The 22,399-nt window shown below is 31.4% G+C and overlaps 3 protein-coding genes across 5 annotated transcripts; 1 reads left to right on the top strand and 2 right to left on the bottom strand.

Moving 5' to 3' along the window:
* Positions 1–785: 785 nt before the first annotated feature.
* LOC130982434 (SKP1-like protein 21) lies at positions 786–4,425 on the top strand. 2 transcript variants are annotated; one of them, XM_057906443.1, is made up of 9 exons: positions 786–958; positions 1,314–1,578; positions 1,707–1,928; positions 2,083–2,274; positions 2,346–2,456; positions 2,627–2,705; positions 2,899–2,999; positions 3,178–3,359; positions 3,774–4,424. In XM_057906443.1, exons 2-9 carry the CDS (start codon positions 1,543–1,545, stop codon positions 3,913–3,915), a joined length of 1,065 nt encoding a protein of 354 aa, XP_057762426.1. In that variant the 5' UTR covers positions 786–958; positions 1,314–1,542; the 3' UTR covers positions 3,916–4,424. The 2 variants fall into 2 exon arrangements, with proteins under 2 accessions (XP_057762426.1, XP_057762427.1); XM_057906444.1 differs by lacking the exons at positions 2,627–2,705; positions 2,899–2,999 and having other exon boundaries at positions 3,774–4,425.
* A 1,181-nt stretch (positions 4,426–5,606) lies between these two features.
* On the bottom strand, positions 5,607–10,950 carry LOC130982297 (uncharacterized). Of its 2 annotated transcripts, none has more exons than XM_057906252.1 (10): positions 10,832–10,950; positions 10,224–10,448; positions 9,516–9,652; positions 9,337–9,381; positions 9,212–9,265; positions 8,466–8,570; positions 8,155–8,358; positions 7,833–7,918; positions 6,256–7,244; positions 5,607–6,155 (listed from the first exon to the last, which is right to left on the bottom strand). In XM_057906252.1, the coding sequence occupies exons 2-10, from the start codon at positions 10,438–10,440 to the stop codon at positions 5,929–5,931; spliced, it is 2,064 nt and encodes a 687-aa protein (XP_057762235.1). In that variant the 5' UTR covers positions 10,441–10,448; positions 10,832–10,950; the 3' UTR covers positions 5,607–5,928. The 2 variants fall into 2 exon arrangements, with proteins under 2 accessions (XP_057762235.1, XP_057762236.1); XM_057906253.1 differs by having other exon boundaries at positions 10,224–10,444.
* A 6,284-nt stretch (positions 10,951–17,234) lies between these two features.
* Positions 17,235–22,378, bottom strand: LOC130982392 (kinesin-like protein KIN-10C). The gene is made up of 18 exons (XM_057906383.1): positions 22,108–22,378; positions 21,576–21,732; positions 21,245–21,445; positions 20,951–21,140; positions 20,582–20,787; positions 20,227–20,471; positions 20,091–20,136; positions 19,536–19,640; positions 19,386–19,442; positions 19,214–19,270; positions 18,894–18,966; positions 18,728–18,805; positions 18,330–18,616; positions 18,198–18,244; positions 17,992–18,013; positions 17,835–17,903; positions 17,705–17,743; positions 17,235–17,593 (listed from the first exon to the last, which is right to left on the bottom strand). The coding sequence occupies exons 1-18, from the start codon at positions 22,296–22,298 to the stop codon at positions 17,549–17,551; spliced, it is 2,115 nt and encodes a 704-aa protein (XP_057762366.1). The 5' UTR covers positions 22,299–22,378; the 3' UTR covers positions 17,235–17,548.
* Between the last annotated feature and the right edge of the window lie 21 nt (positions 22,379–22,399).

Raw genomic sequence — 22,399 nt, 5'->3', positions numbered from 1 at the left:
CTAAATTACTTTCTTAAATCTTAATATCAGGATAACCATCTGCACGCCTAGTGAATTAAACATCTGATATATCTATTGTTCACATTGTTTAGTATTTGGATTTAGATCCTCTAAAGTTTACTTTAGAGAGTAAAGTGTGATTTTCTACCCTTGAATAGTTTCTCTTTCATATTTATTCTTAGTCCCACCTATGAAATCAATGGTGAGAGATCACATTTTGTTCTCTAAAGTGAAATTCAAACTTTAGAGGATCCAAATCCTAGTATTTTCATTGTCTACCTATACTTTTTCTAAAATAAAAGTTAAAGATTGTTCTAATAATTAAAATTTATCAAAGACTAAAATATTTGATTAAATATTTTTAAAAATATTATGAGTATACAAAAAATTAACTACTATATATTTTTATATATAGGTACATATATTATTTAATTTATTTTTAATGTATATTTTATATGAATAATTGATTTGGTGGTCGATTTTTAGTATACCCATAACATAATTAAAAAATATTTTGGACAGTAATTCAAGGTATTACTCTTTTTTCTTTTTATTTTCTTAATTATTTGAGATGCAAAATGATGAATCATGTTTACATTACTCTTATATTTAATTATTTACACAAAAAGAATCATGTAGACAGAAAAGAAACACCAAAATCATATTTACATTCATGAAAAAAAAAAGACAGGTGAATAAAAAAACCCAAGTAATTTGGTAAGGAGAGCCCATCAGGCCCAAACGTAACTACCTATGCACGTGCGAGGTCACCGTCGTTGGATAAAGTCACGTGACTGAACTCCATGGATTCAACCGCATCTAAATTCGAAGATCCAGCTGAAACAAAAAACAAACCCTACCCTAACATACCTACTTAGCTTCAGCTTCAGTGTTCTTCGATCTTCTCCCCTCTCTTTGTGCAGTGCATGCTTCCCTTCATTTTCTCCTTTCATTCAAGGTACTTCATGTTTGTACCTCCGATTTTGCTTTCTCACTGTAATTCCAGAGAATTTCTCGTTTCAAATGGATTACTTTAATTACTTCAATTCAGAGCCATGGAAATGAAGCACTGATATCTATGTTTATTATAGAACCAAGTTCAATATGAGATAGAATCTGATTTTGAGATAAGGCTTCATTTCGTTACATACTGAGATTGCATTTACTACTTCAATTGTTGATTTATGAATGTGATTATGTGATAATAAATACTTTACGATCCGATGTAGCTATGCTTGCAAGATATTTCTCATTATATGGTAAATTATTTTTGGTTATGTTTGGGCTGAAGTTCACATGGTTTTGTGTGTTAGGAGAGGACTTGTGGAAGCTTTTCTCATAACAATGCCACTACACTCGTTAGAATCAGAGTCTAGAACTGTTGCAATTCGTGGAGAATACTTCAAGAGTCTCTACTTATTTTCCAAACCCAAGTTTTTGAACAAGTGTGAAGTTTTCTTTCTGTTGTAGTTACCCTGATACTGAATTGGGATAATTTGTGTTGCCGAAACCCTAGTACATACGAGCTGTGCCATTTCTCAAATGTCTGAAGCTGCTATGGCAGTCTTGAAACCTGAGGTAAATATGTAGTTTCGTTCTATCTTTTTAGGAGCCAAAATGGGGTCTACTCGTTATGATATTGTAAAGGCTATACTCTTTCCTGAGCAGTTCATTTGCTGATTTCAATTTTCATTTGGCGTTCTTAGATGAAATCTTATATATGGCTTAAAACTGTGGATGGTTCTATTCAACAAGTAGAGCAAGATGTAGCCATGTTTTGCCCCATGATTTTCCAGGAAATACTTAAGACAGGCATGGGATCTTCCAAAACTTATGCCATATCTCTTCCACAACGTGTCAATCCTTCAATCTTGGGTTTAATACTTGACTACTGTCGTTTCCACCAAGTGCCAGGCCACTCTAATAAGGTCAGCAGTAATTCCAGCTTTATGTATGTGATTCCCTATGTATGTATGTATGCATATATGTATGCATGCATGCATGTGTATATGATAAAGATACTAGAAATGAGGCACAGTTTATATGTCAATTAATGTTTGCATGGGATTGCTTCTAATGCAGGAGCGGAAAACCTTTGATGAAAAGTTTATTAGGATGGACACAAAGAAGTTATGTGAATTGACATCTGCTGCTGATAGCCTCCAATTGAAGCCTTTGGTTGACCTGACCAGCCGAGCACTTGCTCGGATTATAGAAGGAAAAACACCAGAGGAGATTCGTGAAACATTTCATTTGCCTGATGACCTGACTGAGGTGTGTGATGATAGCCAAGAGTGACACTCATGTCTGCAATAAATTTCTTATTTATATTTGATTTTTGACAGGAGGAGAAACTCGAGCCTCTTAGAAATGTAACTGATGATCCACGTATTCGACTTCTAAACAGATTATATGCTAGAAAAAGGAAAGAGTTGAAAGAAAAGAAGAAACTAAAGGTATTTGCTAATTGCTAACACCTTTCCTTTTAAATATTCTTGTGGTTTGCATATTGAATGTTAATAATGTTGCTTTAAATTTGTTTACATTATCATTATTAAGAAAATGATGCTTTAAAGTTTGTGTCAGCCAATGTTGCAACCAAACTAAAAAGCTCCATGTGTTTCAGAATGTTGACATTGGGGAGGAGCCTAAAGATGAGCGCTCAGTTGATGACCTTCTTTCATTTATTAATGGTGCAGATGGGGGTGTGTTATGTCTTCCACCCTCACCCCTTTTCTAATTTTCATTTGTTATTACCTTATGTTGCTAGATGGCTTCCTTACCTTTCCTTTTTTACCTTCCTTCTGTTTCCCTTGTGGGTGAATATAATAACTTGAATGCATGCTGTCTTGTCTTTCCTTTAAATCACTTCTCTTAAGAATATATATGATTTGGCAGATATAAAGGAAATGAGTGCAAATAAGAATAAAAAGAAGAATAGGAGAAGGAAAGGCCATGCAAAAGATCTTTCTTTGGAAAATGTCAATGAAAACAAAAGGGTTAGACTCTCAGTCTTTGCCACTCTCTTATCTTTCTGAAATCACCAGTTGAATGATGTGCATGCTGTGATCTCTTATTCTCCTGGCTTAGATGAATACATTTGTTGTCTTGGCATCCCCCCGGGGGAGTTCTGCAAAGAGTATGCTTCACATTAAATTTCCCTTTTATATGTCTTAGGAGTTGGATTCTGTTCCCTTTGCATGTCATAATCGCAATGTTGACAATGCCTTAAAGGCCTCTCCAAGCAAACACTCACAGACGCAAGATTTACCTCCCATGAGTTTTTCTCCAAAGCTCGAATTTATTGATGGTGATCTTGATGATGAATTAGATCCTGCAATGAAGGAGGAACTTGACAGGTTAGGGATGTGTTTGTGGTAGTTATTTATTTATTTTTTGTAAGAGAATGAGTTCATCGTTTTCCCTTTGAGTAAGTGTGAGTTCAAAGTGTGTTCTCAGGCTATTCATAATTTTCTTCTTCTATCGGGCAAGGACATCCTCCCCTCCCCTCCTCCTTCCCCCCCCCCCCCCCCCCCCCCCTCCCCCAAAAAAAAAAAGAAGGAGCAATCAAAGTCCACTGGATATAAAATAGTTCCCCCTGTTCAGTCATTTAATCCGGTTAAAATGATTGGATTTAACATAGAGGATTCTTGTTTAATTTCAATTGGCTTTTATTTTTGCTCCAGTTAGTCTTTCAGCTAATTGCTGAGCGATTCTTTTTTTCTTTTGTTTTATATTTCATTTTTCGTAATTTACTTTGTTTCTTTTCGTAGGGAAGTGGAAGATTTTGCTCGAAGATTAAATTCAGATTGGCCCGAAAGGATGCAAATTTTATCTTTGGGCCAAGACAGAAGACTAGTTCCAATTTCTATGAATAGCAATGTTTCCACACGCATCTTCACAGGTATGGGTTAAAGTTGAAGAGATCTGGAAAGCTAGCAGCTTAGGTTTTGCTGTTCTCTGCATCTTGGATGGCAAGTACCATGAGTGACTTATGGCCCAAATGTAGTTTCTTGTTTCACCTGGATCACTTTGAAGATGGGATCTGTGCCGACCCTGTTTTCTTGTACTTATTCTGGGTCTTAATAATATTGGTCAGCTAAAAGTGATTTCATTGTCATTATTTGTTTTCTTTTCCTTTATTTTATTTGAGTTATAGAAATGCTGTATTATACCCTTAGACACCATTTGCCAGTTCTCTTAAACACTTTGGTCATTGTGATTATGGTTGAGTTGTAATTTACATTTTTTGGTGTTGTGTCTGGATATCAAAGTTAAGTTTTGTTTAGATAAAATCAATTTTTAGGCAATTGGCCATTTGATTTGTACTCTGCAATATTGTGAGTTGACTTGAGTGTAGAATAGATATGAAACGAACTGTAGCCATTTCTGTCTTAAATTTCTCTTGGTGTACATGAATATAGTAATACGTATTATGATGAGAATCTTTCGGTCCCTAAAGCTGCATTTGTTTCTGAAAACAGGATAAGATAAGATACTAAGAACAAGACATAAAGAACAAAGATATAGAATTTAGTATTTTTGTATTCTATTTTATAATAAAGTAGAATAAATTATGAAAATCTAATTTATTCTAATTTTTTTTATTTAAAAAATGAGAAGAAAAATATAATGATAAAAAGTATAATTATAAAAAATTAACAAAAATAATGAAGAAAAAAATAAAAAATAAATTGTGTTTTTTGTTAGTGTCTCTGTGTTTTTTTTGTCTGTATAGATACGAAATACACTAATTCAATATCTATGGATACAATGTCTCTATTCATGTCTCATTTACCAAACATGATTTTATGTTTCTGTCTCAATATCTCGTCCCTCTAAACAAACGCAGCCTAAGTTCTTACCTGTATGTTTCTCTCTATTACTTTCCCAAATGATAAAAAGCTTTGCTATGTCGCGCTTAGTCGACCAGCTATTTCTTCATACATACGGAAATGGCTTACACGAGAAATTAATTTTAGAACAGCAACCACGTAGATAAAATGATGAACGATTTGAAATTGTGAGAAAATATCAGGTTAGTGATATAATAAGTTTTATTACAGACTTTGGCCAACAGCAATTGCGAACGTATTACGTATAAGAAAGTTTGAGTAGCGAATTGATATGTAATTTTTGCGTCGATTTCTTGAACTAAATTATAACTTTGCATATAAATTATAGAATTCCATTTAAATAACCAACAGCTCATTCTAACAAATTTTCACATGAAATTCACGGCTATAACTTACAAAAACGCAAATTCGTACATAAAGCCATTGATAGCTCTATATAGCTCCAATAAAATGCCTACATATAATAGGAAACACGAACACGAATATGAGTCAGCTCACTAGTTGATGTTGATGCATCATTGTCTTTAATTACTTACAAGTTTGTGCCAAACAATTTAAATACTTTCAAGTTAAAAGTAGCTAAGTAAATTTTTTCCATGAGCATTTAAATCTTGTACAATTTTTTCCAATATTCGTGCAGCTATAAGTCTATATGTTTTCTTCTACACTCCATAGTTACCCCAAGATAATGTATACACAAAAAGATCAATTTTTTTTTACCTTTACACGCTAAAGTGATAAGGCACAAAATTTAGTTAGTTATTTCAAAATAAGGGGGAAAAAATCTGCTTTAGTACAGAAAACATTCAAAATAAGTAAACAAATTTATTCAAAAATCTTAGCAATAATACCACCAAGAAAAAGAACCTGACTACCTAAATCCCCTATGACATCATTTGAACGAAAGGGGCAGAACAAGACTCTGGCAAAACCTTACCTACCTTCCATATTGTGACAGAAGACCATCGGGTAAAACTGGAACTTCTGCCAAACAACAAATTAATTGGCAATATGTCAAACTGTGCATATCTGTATAACCAAATTAATTCAATTTCTTCTTTCCTTCTTCCTATTAGGCAGCTGTCTTTTGTTTGGGAATATATTTTATCTTGGTTCCCTTTTCAGGCTTCATTCTGTGATTGGATTTAGCAACCTTCGAGGCTGCAGCTAACCGCTTCACTGTAACCTCAGAAGATTGACATACTGCCATTCTAGAATCCTGTATTTCCTGGCATCCAGGAGGTTCATAGTCGGAAACAATCAAAAGCAGATGATTTGATGACATAGCTTCTTTCCATCCTGCATGAGAATTGTTTTTATCATTATAGTAAATAAGAAAAAGACAGCCGGATAATAAAAATTATAAACCATGACAAATGTGTGAAGTAGCATAAGTTACTTTGTTCGAGAAAAATTTTTGCGGCATGGCTGGATAATAACTGTAAGCTTCCTGGATCCATTATCCCCTCTATATTGGAAACATTAATCTCGAAACCGACATCACTACCATCTGTACTGCACGACCTTAAACAACTTGGATCTGACTGGTTCTGACAATCTCCATTTTCATGAATTGTATTCACTTCTGTCTCACCACTTTGAACTGGAAGTGGATTTTTAGTTTCGTGCCGGCTAACTGGTCTCCAAAGCTTAGTGGCCATATTGTTGCCATTCTGGACAAAATCAGGATTCAATGGCTTATTCTGAGAACTATTCTGGTTGGCCAGATTGTCAACATTGCAGTCTGCTCGAGATGCCACTGCATTACGCTCTGATTGGCTGCAATTCCCTAGAGTAATTGATATAGATCCTATCAAAACTTCATGATCCTTATCTAGATCTGGTTCTTTCTCTACTCTAGCTTCTGGAACCATCCTATCAATTCCTGGTTTTGACTTTGGACTCCAAACTCTACTACCATTAGCTACTGTAGCTACCCTATGATCACGATGGGTTCCATATTTTTGAATGACTTCAATCTTTGAAAGTGTTGAGTTCTGGCTTGTATGAGAATCATTCGCTACAGCCCATTGTGATTTTTGCAGACCCTTCTGTCTGGAAACTGCTGTGAGCCTACGATTGGGTCGACGTGCCGACCGTCTCTCAATATACTGATCACTGCCAAGATTGTAACTCGATTGAACGCCATCTAGTCCTACATTTGTGTCACGGCATTGAAAAGGATCATATGAAGGAGCGCTATCTATGAATGTTTCCAGATTATGTGCTTCAGAATCAATAGTAGCCAAAGATGCTTCTGCTGCTGATAAATCATCTTCTGCGCTCCCAATGTGCTCTTCAATTTCTGCCTCATGCCTTTGTTCCCTTGCCTTCTGGTCTTTTTGTCTAAGCTTCTTCTGGCGTCTCCTCTCCAATATCTCAGCTTGTCTACAAATATAGAGCATATTGTCAAATAAAGACTAAAGAGTCATATTATAGACACATCAATCAACAGTTTTCAAGAGTATGATTTCTGCTCCATCTATAGCAACTTTTGCTAACCTCATTGCATAGGCATCATATGATCCTGAGTCAATTTAAGCACATCCTGGAAGTACTCATAAAACTAGTAGCAGGTAAAACTAATTGAAAAGTTGCATTACGAAGTTCCATTGCACAGGTGGAACGGATAAATTTACTAGATCTATGCATTAGAGTTTTGTGCTGTTCAATGATGTCCTTACTTTTCATTGAACCCATTATTCGAGTTGACCAATCAAGATATAATTCTCTCATAATGCAAGGGCCTAGCACTCATTGTAGGTGTGGGTTATTTGTGTTGGGTTGTTATCTGTATTGATCTATCATTTTATAAGATCTCTTATTTTAAAAATTAATAAAAGGATTTTGTTAAAGCTCCATTCCTGAATTTCATTCAATTATGATAACATCCCCATAAAAGACAATAGATCAAGAGACCTTTGGTTTTTTTCCACGCTTAAAATCGCTATTTATTGCTCAAATGCAACCTGCTACCTTTTTTGAGCAGCTTCTTCCTCCTCCACCAGCTGCCTGTGGCACCTCAAGGCTTCAGCATCCTTGTCAGCAAGCCATGCCTTCACCTAAATTAAAGAAAAGTTATAAAACTATGATGACCGACTCAAAGAAGAAAATTGTAAAATCTACACACAAGAAAACATGTACGCAAAATTTAACAATATTTCATTTTATGAATATCCAAGTGCCCTGGTCAGCTGGTCTACCTTAACATTCTAAGAAGAAGCAGAGCTTTTGAAACCAAATATAAAAATATAAATATATTTAAAAGGGACATGTTTTAGAAAAAGATAACACTCACCAACTTCTGTTCTAGCAAGAAACATGTGCAAGCAACTAAATTTCTTGGTTCAAGACCAATTTTTCCAGCCTCTCCATCAAAAATATATCTTTGCATTGACACTGCAGTCCCACATAAACATGTTTTTTCACTAGCATCATCAAGGATAGTGAACAACTCCTGGGAAGATAAGGGAAAGCAGGAAGACTGAGAGTGAACAATATCCTGCAAACAATTTAGATATATACTGCATGAATGAACCATATATGTGTATTTAACTGTGTTTTAGAATCTGCTTAAATAATAATGGATCAAACCATTGTGTTGCTTACCAAAAGGGCAGCACCAGCCCTCAGATAATACTGTGGTAATGAAGAAAATCCTGGCTTTTGTAGAAGGGTTGTCAGAGCTTCTAAAATTGAAGATGCTGGAACTTCCTATTAAGAATTAGAAGAAGACATTTAGACTAATTTATGGAGGAAGGAAAAAAAAAGGGGAGGGGGAGGACGAAAGAGATGTGGTCTGGATCAAATATTTAGTTTCTTAAGTATTCATATCTTTCCATAGCATAGCATAGTATTCCATTTTATACAAAGCTAAAGGATTAAGCAGATGCTGGAAAACTAAGATTCACATCTGAGAAGCAACAAATACAAATCTCTACAAACACATGGAATTTCCATAGCCAAATGCAAATAGAAAGAAGTCTAACAGAATATAGCTCATAAAACTATTCCATAAATGAAAGGTGCAAAAGTAGTATGCCCTTGGAAGTACTAAATATACAAAAAAGAAGGCAAGACAAGAAAAAGAAGCATACACTAGAATTTCAAGACTTCCAAAGCCTTAATCTATAACAAGCAACTGAGCACTTGCCTTAGTTAAGATGAGTGTGTGAATTGGATTGGAGAACCAAAGTTCACTTTAATTCTTTTCCCCCACATTTCATCTCTTACAATCACAACCTATTTTTTTTATCTCATATATCAACACTTACCAGCACTTAAGGAAAGTGATTAACAGTTAAGTAACTTGAAGAATATATAAATCATTCATGCAAGAAGAAAACAGATTTTACCTCCAGCATCACATTCTCAAACGATACAACTTCCTTTGCCTCTTCTATAGAGAGCTACAAAAATGATTCTGAATAAGACAACAAATTAGAACAAGTTGCCTTCTTTGTAAGATGATGAAAGTTACCTTATCCCAATATGCTCCTAAAAGGTCCCTATTTTTTGTAGAATCCTGTATATGCAAACAGCATCAGCAAAAAATCGAGGTGTACTAGGAAAAGGAACAAGCAGACTGTTATCTAGAGCATTAAGTAATTGCAAAACTATGATATATACTTAATTATATCTATCAAATCTACATAAAACCTTATCAAGCTTTTTCAATCGATGGTGTGCACGTATATGTCTTCTATAATTAATGGTGGAGCAAAACTCTCGAGAACATTTGTCACACTTCTGCAACTGAACCTTTACAGGATAGAGCAATGGCCACCCTGGAAGTTCTGCCAAATGAATGAAAAAGTTATTATAGAATAGAAGGCCCTATAATGAAATAAATCTCTCTGTTAAATGTTCGAAAGTTGCCCATGATACATTTTGCATATAACTTTGTTAGTCTTGAAAATAGGCTAGGCCAGGCCAGCACAAAAGCACAGTAGTACAAAGGTTTGTGCAGCAGCATTATTTCTTCTTGTTAGAGACGCATAGTGGGCACAAGGGCGCTCAGATTCTGTTATGCTCGAGAATTGACAGCTGACATTTACTTATATAACAACTGATTCTAAGTTTGTCATGCTATCAAGATTTCTGGTATATATCTACAGAACTTTAGAAATTTAATTAAATGACACATGAATATTCACTTCTATCTCTCCGAAACTCCCTCAACATTCCTTTCTTACTTTCTTTGGTTTTTCTCTCGGTTACTCTCCAGTGCCAGAATCTATAGTTCCCTTTTCATTCTCTTTAAAGGCCGGCTTGTCACACGGTTAAACACACACTTATCAATCCAAATGCACATAAAATTTGACATGAACATTGAAGAAAGAAAGAAAGAAATCTAAGTTTCTGAACCTGGAAAAGAATTGCTAACACCCTGCTGATCCAAGGCATGAAGTAACTGAATCCACTGAACAGGGGTGTCAGTGGCCCTTGGAAAAGTGAAAAAAGGTTCCCTGCCAATCGCTTGTCTGATTATTGTATCTATTCTATCTTCCGTTTTCACCACTTCCATACTCCCATCATAGCCCTTCGCTTTTGCTTTTGCTTTTTCTTTTGCAGAAACTGCCATCTATCTACCTATTCATAACACACACAGGATTATCAAGCAAATTTCCGATACTCTCTCTCTCTCTCTCTCTCTCTGCATATAATTATATATTCATAGAACGCGTTCGAATAAGGGAAATGAGATAGGTGTCAACACACAACTAAAGAAAAAACCGAAGAAACAACACGATCGTTCAGCAACGAAAAGATAATAAAAATTAAATTAAATTAAATTGAAAAAAAATATATTACACATTCGAGCTACGCTTTCATCGTATACGATAGAAACAATGAAACCTTAGATTTTACTTTGTGCGAACAAAAAATAATCGAGAAAGAGGATTAGGAAAATGTGATCCGTGAAAGTGTGTAGGTGAAAAAGTCAGTACAGAGTGATCGGGAAATAACGTTACCGATGTTGACGATCGGAGAATGAAGGAGCTGATATGCGAGTCGGAGAGGAAGAAGACGAAGAAGAAGAGTGTGTGTTTGGCGGGAAGGAAAATCGGCGAGAAAACACGAGAAAACGATCGGCGTGAGAGTGAGTGTGAGAGTGAGAAATATAAATATGAAAATGAAAAAATAAATGTTTGATAAAAAGAGGGAAAAAAAGGAAAAAGGAAAAAGAAAATGCATGCGATTGGAATTGGGAGAGAGGAGAGTGATCTCTGAGCTGTAAAAATATTGTAACAAGCTGGCTTGTCCCTCTTACATTCATTGATAAAAGAAGATAACAAAAAGCTGTAATTTTATTTTATCTTTTTAATTCTAGAAATAACAAATGTTTACTTGAATATAAAAATCTAACTAGCATATATTTTTGTATCTATACGGAATAATATATAAAAATATATAAAATTTTTTATTAAAACAGATATATATATATATATATATATATATATTTAAATTATCACTATAAACAATATTTTTTTATCCCACGTTCATTATTAGTTAGAAATGTTAATGGATACTTATGAAGATATGACCGACTGCTTTTTTGCCCCTCACTCTCTTTGTTAAAAATCAATAATTTTTTATCCTCTTTCCATCTTTGTTAAGTAGTCTCCATTTAATTATCCCCACAAAAAACATATGAATATTTTTTAAAAATATTTGAATAAAAACAAAAATTATATAATATAATAATTATAAAATAATCAAGTTAATATAATCCAACATATTTTATAACATATTTTATAAAAAATAATATTTTAAAAATATATATATAAAATATCTTTTAATATAATAATATAATATAATTTTTTTTATAAGATTCTGTGATATAGTGATTTATTTGAGAAGTAAAAAAAATGAGTTAGAGAGAGATATGAAATTGAGGATGAGAATGAGTATGAAAGAAAGAACAAGAATTCAAAGTGGAGGTAGGAATTAACGTTACTAAATTTAAAAAATAGATTTATGTGTATATCAATTATGATATATCTGTAATTTTATATTTGCATGGATTTAACGAGTTCCTTAGAATAAGTACTTATATTTTCATTTTCGTCTATTTATTTGTGTAGACGGATCCCGCCTGTGAAATTTTATGAGTTTTCATCAAACCCTAAATTATGAGTAATTTCCATAAATATCTATTTTAATGATTGTTTCATCATCCCTATTAATAGCATTCGTTGTTTGTGATATGGAGTTACTTCAACCACTTAGTAAATTCTCATATACCCAAAATTTAGATTATATTATTTTCATAAAATCGCATGTATACTTGTTATGACAATTTCAATGGAACATAAATGGTTAAACACTAAATGAGTCACATTTTTCAAATATATATAACTAATATTACATATTATAAGTGTGAAATCGATCATAATATTTGGAGAACTTAAATGTTGATAAGTCTAGATAATTTTAAAAAAATAAAAATATTAAAAAATTATATGATTATATATTGATTTATAAGTTTTTTTTAATTTGTTCATAATTTATGATTAATAACTTTGGAATTGTATATATATTACTTATTTTATATATTTTTTATTTTATTTTATAAAGACTTATCAAAGTTTATTGATATAATACATTAAGTAACATCATAATTCATATCTAGTTCTAATTTATTGCTAATATGATAAGTTTATAAAATTAGATAAAATCAATCCTAAATAAGGAATTTTAATGCTTCAAAGTCCTCATCAATTTGGGGTTAATTTGATTTAATTTCATAAACTTATCATTTTAACTGCTAATTAGGATTGCCAGGTGTGTGCTATGGTAAGTATGATATTACTTAATGTATTATATCAGTAAATTTTGATGTCATCAGTAACAAATATAACAAAAAATCACTACAAATTTTTTGTTTATTTGTGGCGGTTCAAACCCCCCTCCCCCTCCCAAAAGGGGTTGTGGCAGTTTTAAAAATCTCTGAAATTGAAGGTGCCACAAGTTTTTTTGTGGTTTTATAACTCCTATAATGACGATTTTCTATCCTTTTTATGGAAGTTATATACTGACATTTTGTGACAGTTTTTTATTAATATTTGTGGCAGTTTAAGGTTGAGGACACATAGGATGAATATCTTATCCATCATAACTTAACTGTCAACATTAGGTCTAGTATATTGAAATTTCAAAGTCTAGTATATTGAAATTTCAAATTCAATTTTACTTGTCATGTGCATGGAAGGACAAAGCTTATAGTCATAGTATAAAATTTTCAATTCTCTATTATGAATGTAATTAGTTGATGTTATCAACTATGGTTATATGAATAAAATGGAGCAGCTTTATTAGTTCTCCAGTGCTCTTATTTTATGTTTTTTTGGTTTTCTTAGAAGTTCTTTTGTATATTCATCTTGCCCATGATGTGATGTCTATTTTTATGATCCTACAACTTACTTTTACATAAAAATAAGGAGTTGGTCAAATCCAATACTCTGAGAGAATATTGATAAATCATTTGACTCGTGGCTAACTAACTATTCAATGGTGATTGTTTTCATAGGTCTACTTTGATCTTACTCCATAGTCTTTTAGCCTTATGTAGCTTATTTTTGGAAATAAACATGATGAAATTTTTTTATAGACTCGGCCATTTTTAAATATAAAGGTAAACATATGGTTAGTTTCTCTCTTTTCAGTGGTGATAATCCTCTTGCTTTTTTTTTCTCTAAGGCAGAAACTCCAAAAGAGCATGTTATATCATTGAATTATTATGTAAACAAAGAGATATCTATTTGCTTCTTTGTTTCATTGTGTGTAATTCCATACTTTATGATCACTTTAAATCATGTCTAATAATTATGCTACTACGAGATTGATCAGGATAGCTATTTTAAAGAGAAAAAGGACAGTAAAATTACAACGGTGAGTTTTTTTTTTTCTTTATTAGCTTACAAAATGAGAATATGTTAACTTATCTAATGTTCTTTGCTAAATTAAAACATCTTATCTTGTGGCTGATAATTTCTTCTATTCATTCTTGGTTTCTTTTTATAGTTATTAAGCCAAGAGTTTTAAGCTCAAAAAACTCACACTTTTCCTACAAGAAAAATATCCATTCAGATACATTTAAAAAATATAGCCAAAAGTAAAAAAATAATGTCTTAGATAATGGTTACGCTTTTCAGACTATGAAGATGCTTTAATGGAGGATGCCTATTAGACCGTTGCCTATTCTCAAAAGATATGTTTTTCTGTACTTAAGGCTACACTTTTGACGTTTGAGAATAGGATACGCTTTTCAAGTGATGCCATTCAGGATTAAAGGCTATGCTTTTCAGCTTTCATGTTTAGCAGAATAGGCTACACTTATCCTTACTATTGCATCACCTGTAAAGCGTAGCCATATTATATACCATAATTACTCTATATAAATATAGCCTTACGTCTCTCATTATTTTTTTTTTAATTTTTTGCATATATATATTCTAATAATTTTTTTCTATAACCTAATATTTAGTAATATGATTATATATATATATATATATACTATTTGGCTATTATTTTGCTTAACATAATATTCACTTCATCCAATTATTATTTATATGCAAATTAGTTTAGGTTGATCAGATTTTTTTTTTTATTTTTTTAGCGCGAAAGGGATTAATGATTATTTATTTATTTTGGGAAATTATTATTCTACATGTATTATTGTATTATTACATTAATAGTATAATAAAGAGATGTTGATGCATATATTACTTAATTGATAAATGATAATATTTTTATTATTATAAATTTATTATTATTGTAGAGGAGATTGGCAATAATAAATTTATTACAAAAAAACTTTGCTTAAAAATAAGCGAAAATAAAAATAACAAATAATTGAATTATCAAATATAAATAATAGAATTTATAATTTACAATTTATTATTGATAAATAGTATTTATTATTAATTGATTTAATACAGGAAAAATTAGCTAGCATTATAATAAATTTAATTGTTATCTAAAATTAGTGAATTAAATAGCAATAATTAGAAATAAAAATTATAGAAAATATAAAAAATAAAAATAAAAAGATAAAAAATAATGAATAGTAAATAAGAATGTATTCATGTTAAAGAGAGAACAAAAAAACTATGAAAGTATGATACCTCATCTTGGAAAAAAACTCAGTTTTAATATATCAAGGAGATTAGTATTATTAGTATTGGATTATTAAATTATATAGTGTGCTATTCATTTAAAATATGTAACTTGTAGAATTTATTTTTAAGATTTTCTATCTTCATTTATGAACTAACAAATTATATACATATTATCGAAGTATCTTTGAATTAAATTGAGATTTTTACACATAAAAGAACGAATACTATGATCTTTGCCAAGACTTTTGTGCTGCAAAACTAAATGTGCTATTACCAATTAAGGAGTATTAATTTAGAGTTGAAAAAGAAGATAAATGTTGTAGGAGAATAAGGTTTAGTCTAATTATTTGCCCTTATAAAATATAGTGCATGCCTTATCTTAACGATTCACACTTCACAATGTTATTGACTCATTATAAAATAAATAAAAATAAAATTAAGAAATTGATAATATTTTTATTATTGGATATTAAGATTGGTAACAATTAAAGTTGGTTTTATATGATTAATAAATCAATAAAATTAAGCATATTAGGAACATAATTTTAACATTGAAAAGACTTAACATATGACTTGTAAAGAGTTATAATAAATTAATGTATAAAAGATAAAAATAAAAAAATTCATAATAAAAAATAAAAAAAACTTAAATAAATAAGCAGAAAATAAAAGAAATAAAAAAGATAGACTATAATAAAATGAATTGAGTGTGAGAGTTTTGTTTTTAAATTTCTTATCACATCAGCTTCAATAATAATAAATAAAAATACGTCAACTTGATATCCAGAGAAAACGACGAGATAAAATTATAATACAGTTTTAAAGTAAAAGCTCAAATTAGACCATAATACCATTACACAGCATAAATTAAAAATAATTTCACACTACAATACACATACAAACAGATAAATGACTTGAACAAGTTCAAACATAAAACTTTTTTTTTCATCCATATATAATAACACCATAGACCATAAATACTTCATGACTAACATATCATATATATCATATATAGCTTCAAGTGATGAGTACTCAGTTAATGGGAGTTGGAGGGTTCGATAGCTTGTGTCCATGATAGTTGTCTTCTTGCGACGGTGTCTCATAAAAAGAAAAAAATGACTGTAAAAATTACTCAATGAAAGAGTAATTGATAAAAAAAAATGAGATTCTTTTCTAGTATATATCATCTTTTATAGTGGTAAATAAAAATAAAAAGAATAACATTTGTATTTTATATTAGAAATAGAATTTGATATTTATCTTAATAAAATTAAATAATTGATTAGTTATAACTAATGTATTTAAATAAAACAAATTAAATAAAAATATTTTTAAGAATTAATCAAATCAATTAATTGATACAAATAATTAGTATAATTAATTTTATTTGATTTATTGAATTAAAAAATAGTTTATTGAATTTAATAAATTAAAAAAATAAATAGAAAAACACTTTTTTACCTTTAATTAATTGATATAAAATATAATAAATTATGTAATATTTAAATATTTAATTAAATTAATTAATTGATATAATTAATTTATTATAATAAATTGTATTCAATGAATTAAAAAAATAAATTAAAAAATACTCTAAAAAATGATCACATTAGTCCTATTATTAAATACAAAAACTCAATTTCTATATAATATAATAGATAGATGGTAGAAAAGGAACGCCTTTAGCTTAGAAAACTCTCATTGCATTGACAATTTTTTTAAAAATGTTGACTGACATGATGTTTTGTTGCTGTAAAAACAATTATACTAAGAATACTAGTTAAGAAAACAGTTGAGTTAGCCATATATTTGATACATTTATAGAAAAACACTAGGTGTAGATTAAAAATCAACAATTAAATTAATTACTCATAAAGAATAAATGTTAAAAATACAAAATATATATTAAAAATGTATAAAAATAAAAATAATATAATACATGATGATTAATTTAATAGCTGATTTTTATATATACAAGTATTATTTTTATTAATAGTATCCGAAAATAAATTAGAGGATGTATATAATGTCAATAAACAATTGGGATTCTGTATTTACTATTCATCAATATTCTTTAGCTAATTTATAATTTATAATATAACATGTTTCACTTATGAAGATCTCATCTATTGCTAAAATTATATGCCTTCTATAAGCAAATTTGTCATTTTGAGAATTCTTGTTATTGAATGCAACAAAAGGATTTTGTTAATGGATCGACAAGAGGTAAGAACAGAGGAAACATGTTGATAACTTGAGCAGAAGATCATCAAACGAATATTATTAACTTGTGATTTATGATTAAATGAAGAGAAAACACATTTACCTAGATTCCCTCTTAAAACATACTATTGTTTTGTCTCCAACATCAGAATTTCATATAGCAATGAAACCATCAAACGCAATTACCAATGCCCACAAAGTCAAGGTTACAACATTACATAGAGCAACTTCAGGTTGCCATTCATATAATTTTCTCTGGATACAAATGTAGTACAAGGTTACTGCAGTACTGCACAGACAAACATATTTTGTAGTAAAATATAAATTCAGCTATTCACTTTCCAGCTAGTTGAAAAGCTCTCCAACTTCTTTTTTCATAATTCCCTTGATCTGTATAAACATTATAAGCTTAGGTTATATGCCATGAGATATTGATATTTTTTTCATAGTAAAAATGAAAATGAAAATGAAAATGACAAACTGTAACAGAAGAATGGATACCTGCTTTGCTGAAAGTCCAATATCCCTTAAATCATCAAGCTGTTGGCAAAAATTTGGTTTGGAGTCGGTTATTAATATATCTCACTAGTAAGAAACAATCAACTCAGGAAGAATTTTACTAAGAACTTACACTTTTGAAAGGCTCGGGAGATTCTTCGCGAAGCTCAAGTATGTAGGTTGCCCTCTTCTCTCCAATTCCCTGTAACAAAAGTTCTACCAGTTCCATAAGGTATAAAATAAAAAGGGAAAAAAATGATCAAAGCAATGAAAGGTGGAGAATTCCTAACCTTCAATTTCTTTAATTCTTCCCTGAAAGTATTTAGGAAAACATAGTGAAGAAAAGCAAATAAAGTAAGCTAATTATCTCAAAGGAGCTATGAATTATACATAGAGCTATTCAAAGGTTGTAACACTTATGATAATCACATAATCATTAAATACATTGGGAACGACTATGCGCTTTCTGTTCATAATAATTGGCAATGTGACTTACTTGTTAGCTGAGTTTAAAAATCTTAGATATTCTTCAACAAGAGAATTCTGCAATTAAGAGAAACTACGAGTTAATAACCTGAAGGTACACATTTTAACATAGTCATTTGGCAATACTATAAATAGAACAGACCTTCATGCCAGAACCATGCACACTAAATGTTTCCCATGGACTTTTGGGATTCATTATATCCCGTCTATCATTAAGGCTCGTAGTTTGTTCAACTACAGGAGTTTTGGGTTCCATGATATCTACAGAAGTGCTATCAAGTGAAATGCATTCCTTTTCTGATATCTGCCATGGTGTTGACGAATAGAGCCATTTAAAACGGTTAGAAAGATCACGCAATTGAGAACTGATTGGTGTAGAACCATCTTCATATGCCATTGAACTGTTGTTCTCTTTGTTTATGTTTTGACCTGTGATGGCAAAATAAATAAATAAATAAATAAAAATAAACACAAATTGGCACTCATCATAATATGATTAGTCTAACAACTTTGCTTCAAAACTTATTTGCTCACATCTACCTTCTTGAACCATTGCCAATGCTTGTTGTCCTTGTTCAATTATCATTAAACTGTTGTTCTCCTTGTTCATGTTAAGGTCTGTTATGACAATAAAAAGAAGCCATTTTGATATTTCATCATATACAAACATGATAAGTCAAACAATCTCATTTGTGTAAACCTCTACCTTCGTGAACTAATTCCACTGCCTCATAGAAATTACTGGCATCTTGATGATCCTCTCCATTGAGAGAAATTCCCTACATAAGCACATTAACAACATCAGTTTCATGTCTTTCATACTTAAATAATAAAATCGCCTAGGTTGCAATACTTTCCATTCTTACAGACATTGACAAGGGAGAGCCTTACTGAAAATAATCCAAAAAAAATTTCTGGTATGAACCATTTTCTTTCAATAAGAATGTTTTGATAGGTTTTATGGAGGCCAAATTGAGGGGAGAAACTGATAATAAGCTGAAGGATTAGTAACATTAATAAAATTACCTTTTCCTCTATAGGGTAGATTTCCACTTCACTGCTAGTATTCAAAGATGAATCACCCTGCATTGAGTATGCTTATAAGTATTCTATATGAAAAAATGTCAAGTATCAACTATGTAAATGTTTTCAACGTCTTGCTCAAATTTAAATCAATTATATGAGATCAGATAATTACATTTTCCACCATCAGATTGCCTTTCACATTCTTACTAGCATCTGGCAGTGAATTATCCTGCATAAAACAATATCCAAGGTGTTATCAACAATGAGAACATAGTTGTGCCAAGGTTTTGATCGATAAGATAGAAGGTAAATTATTTGTTACCTTTACCACTTTAGTGTTGGATTCAACATGATTTCCAGTAATGTCTAGTGAATTGTCCTGGTTTACCAATAGAGTCTCAGATGAATTTTGTACCATGGAAATTTCCTGCCCAAAGTAAATTATCCGTTAATATTACACCTCACTCTGTAGTGCTAAATTCTACAAATTTTGTCTTTGCAAGTCAAATATCATAATTTATTGTTACAAAACTCGATTCCTCCACAAAATAAATTATCCATTAATAACAACTTAACTCTATATATATCCAATTTATCATTATTGTGAAGCTAAATTCTTAAAACCTTCATCTCTTCCAGTAGTGAAGTTTAAAGGTTAAGCCTATAGCTGAAAAGGACTTTGTTGAATGCACTTGGTAAAATTTCTGGTACAAAATTAGCTAGACTAGTAATGGTCCTATTGGAATATACATTTTCTTGCAAAGCCCTCCTTTAAGGCGAGGCAAATGTAAAGAATTGTAATTAATATAGTTGAAAAGGATAGTACATATAAGTATATTGGGGAAAAAATAAAAAAGAAAAGAAAAGAAACCAGTACCTTTTTAGCTCTAGCAGCAGAATTGCTTGCTTCATCAAATAATTTCCTTCAATTAAATTTGAAACAAAAAGAAGTTAATATCCACAAAATGGAAACAATAGCCTAATAAAATATGGAAAAAAAAATCAATATGCACCTTGCTTTGATTGCAGACTTCGGTGCAGCAACAACCTTCTTTTCCGAGTGATATGATAGAGAGGCAGGTATTTTCTTAGCGGATTTCAAAACACTCTTGGTTATCTGCCTCTTCTGATAAGTCTTAATCTGGCTTGCTGAACTTGAAATTTTCTTTGTTGAATCTAAGAATGTTCGTTGAATTGATTGACATGATCGTGATGCTAAGCTTACCATGTAAATAGTATCTTGACAAAATGATGGGTTCTAAGTTCACAGTACAGAAAAGAAAAAGGATCAAAATCAGAATTATAATAATGATACAAATAATTTGAAGAATGAGAAAACAAATATCTAAAAAGCAAAGTCATGATTACCAAACAGGCAACTATCAAAATTCTGCCAGTCCCTCTCAAGGAATCTTGCAACATGCGTGTAAGTTTGCTTTCTCGATAGGGAACTCGGCTTTCATTGGTGCTCAAAGCATGAGAAACATTCATTAAGGCATAAATGGACTTGTTAATTTTGTTAGTCTCAGCAAGGCAAATGGTGTCACTGCTTTTCTTTCTAGCATCTTCATAACCTGATGATAAAAGTACAGAACTGTTAGTAGTATTTTGATATATCACATTGATATATATATATATATATATATATATATATATATATATATATATATATATATATATATATATATCAATGTATGTATATGTGAAAAAGATTAAATTATGGTTCATTTTTAACACCTGCCAAATCAACGAAACTCATTTTGCTCACAAGACCATTTTCTACACTTGCATTTTGAGAAAATACATTCACAATTAATCCCATGTGACTTCTACGAGCATGTTCAAAGCCCTTTCTTGTAATAGTCTTTTGCGCAGAACATGCAGCAAAGTAGAAGTTCTGAAATTCGGCAACGGATTTCACAGGAATCTGCAATAAAAAAAACACAGCATAGCCTTTTATTAGATGTCAATTTTTCATGTTGGAAAATTCATTTTTCTAGATTAGAAGATGGCAAGTAGAATAGACTTTACTTGACTTAGTCCTTTAAACTGAATTCTACCACGATCTTCATAAACCAAAATTGGTGGGTGTCCTGGATTTAATAAATCAACAGCATGATCCTGGTGATCAACTTCATAGAAAGAAATGGATATCGACTTCCCATTTTTCTCAGCCAAGGAGGTGAACTCAGCAATTGCAAGCATTGCCAGACCCGGTTTCTCAGCAGAACCCTTGAAAAACACAGAAATTATTAGCCTACTACGCACATGATTCTACTACAAAAACTAACAATCAAAATTTTTCCCAAACACACAAAGAAAAGCACAAAGAAAGACTCTAGCATGACCAACAGAGTCAAACCTGAATTAGGTGGGTCTTGCCACTGCCTCTAGCTCCACACGCAATAACGGTGCTATTATGACCTTCAAACACTGCTGAAACAAGAGGTTTAACCTCTCTTGAATATATCAACTCATTCTCCTCATGTTCCTCATAGCAATAATGCATCCAATACCGACTGCACAACAGATGAAATCAACAGTGTCATGAAAACTTGAAATTCATCAATGAAGCCCTAAAGCTCCATGTCAAATGGAGCCTATACGAAAATTAAATCAAATTCATCAACAATTATAGACCGAAAAGGAGCTGAAATTTCAATTTGTACAATTCACCATAATACACCCTAACTTAATCATCATTTTTGTCTTCTCAAACTAAAATGACGGACTCATGAGATTTACTACAGCTGCTACGACTTGTTAAAATCTCCAATTATGACATAACTTCACACAATGCAAAATCGCACCCTCAGAATTTCGAATTATTTCACGTCAATTGCACAAAGCTGAAACTGCAACTACTTCGGAAAAAAAATGAGGCATATGCATACCTAGAAGATTGTTCTCCAAAGGATAAAGTAACGCTCTCAAAATTCTCCCCTTGTGGCTTATTCACCGAGATCCATGAATTGAGCTTAGGCTCGGAATCAGGCTCCTGACGCAAAATGCCTCGGAGTTTGGCCACAACCCGAACCTTGCGGGCGGGAGTAGTTCCTGCGTTGTCGTGGTGCGTTGAAGCCATTTGAAAATGCGAAATTGAGATGCGAACTGTGTTACCTGTTAGCGTTGATTTTGATGGGAGAGAAAGTGAGAAGTGAGAAGTGAGATGACAAGAATAAGAGA

This window comes from Arachis stenosperma, chromosome 5, assembly GCF_014773155.1.
Source record: "Arachis stenosperma cultivar V10309 chromosome 5, arast.V10309.gnm1.PFL2, whole genome shotgun sequence".
NCBI lineage: Eukaryota > Viridiplantae > Streptophyta > Magnoliopsida > Fabales > Fabaceae > Arachis > Arachis stenosperma.
This window is presented reverse-complemented; position numbering and strand designations above follow the sequence as displayed.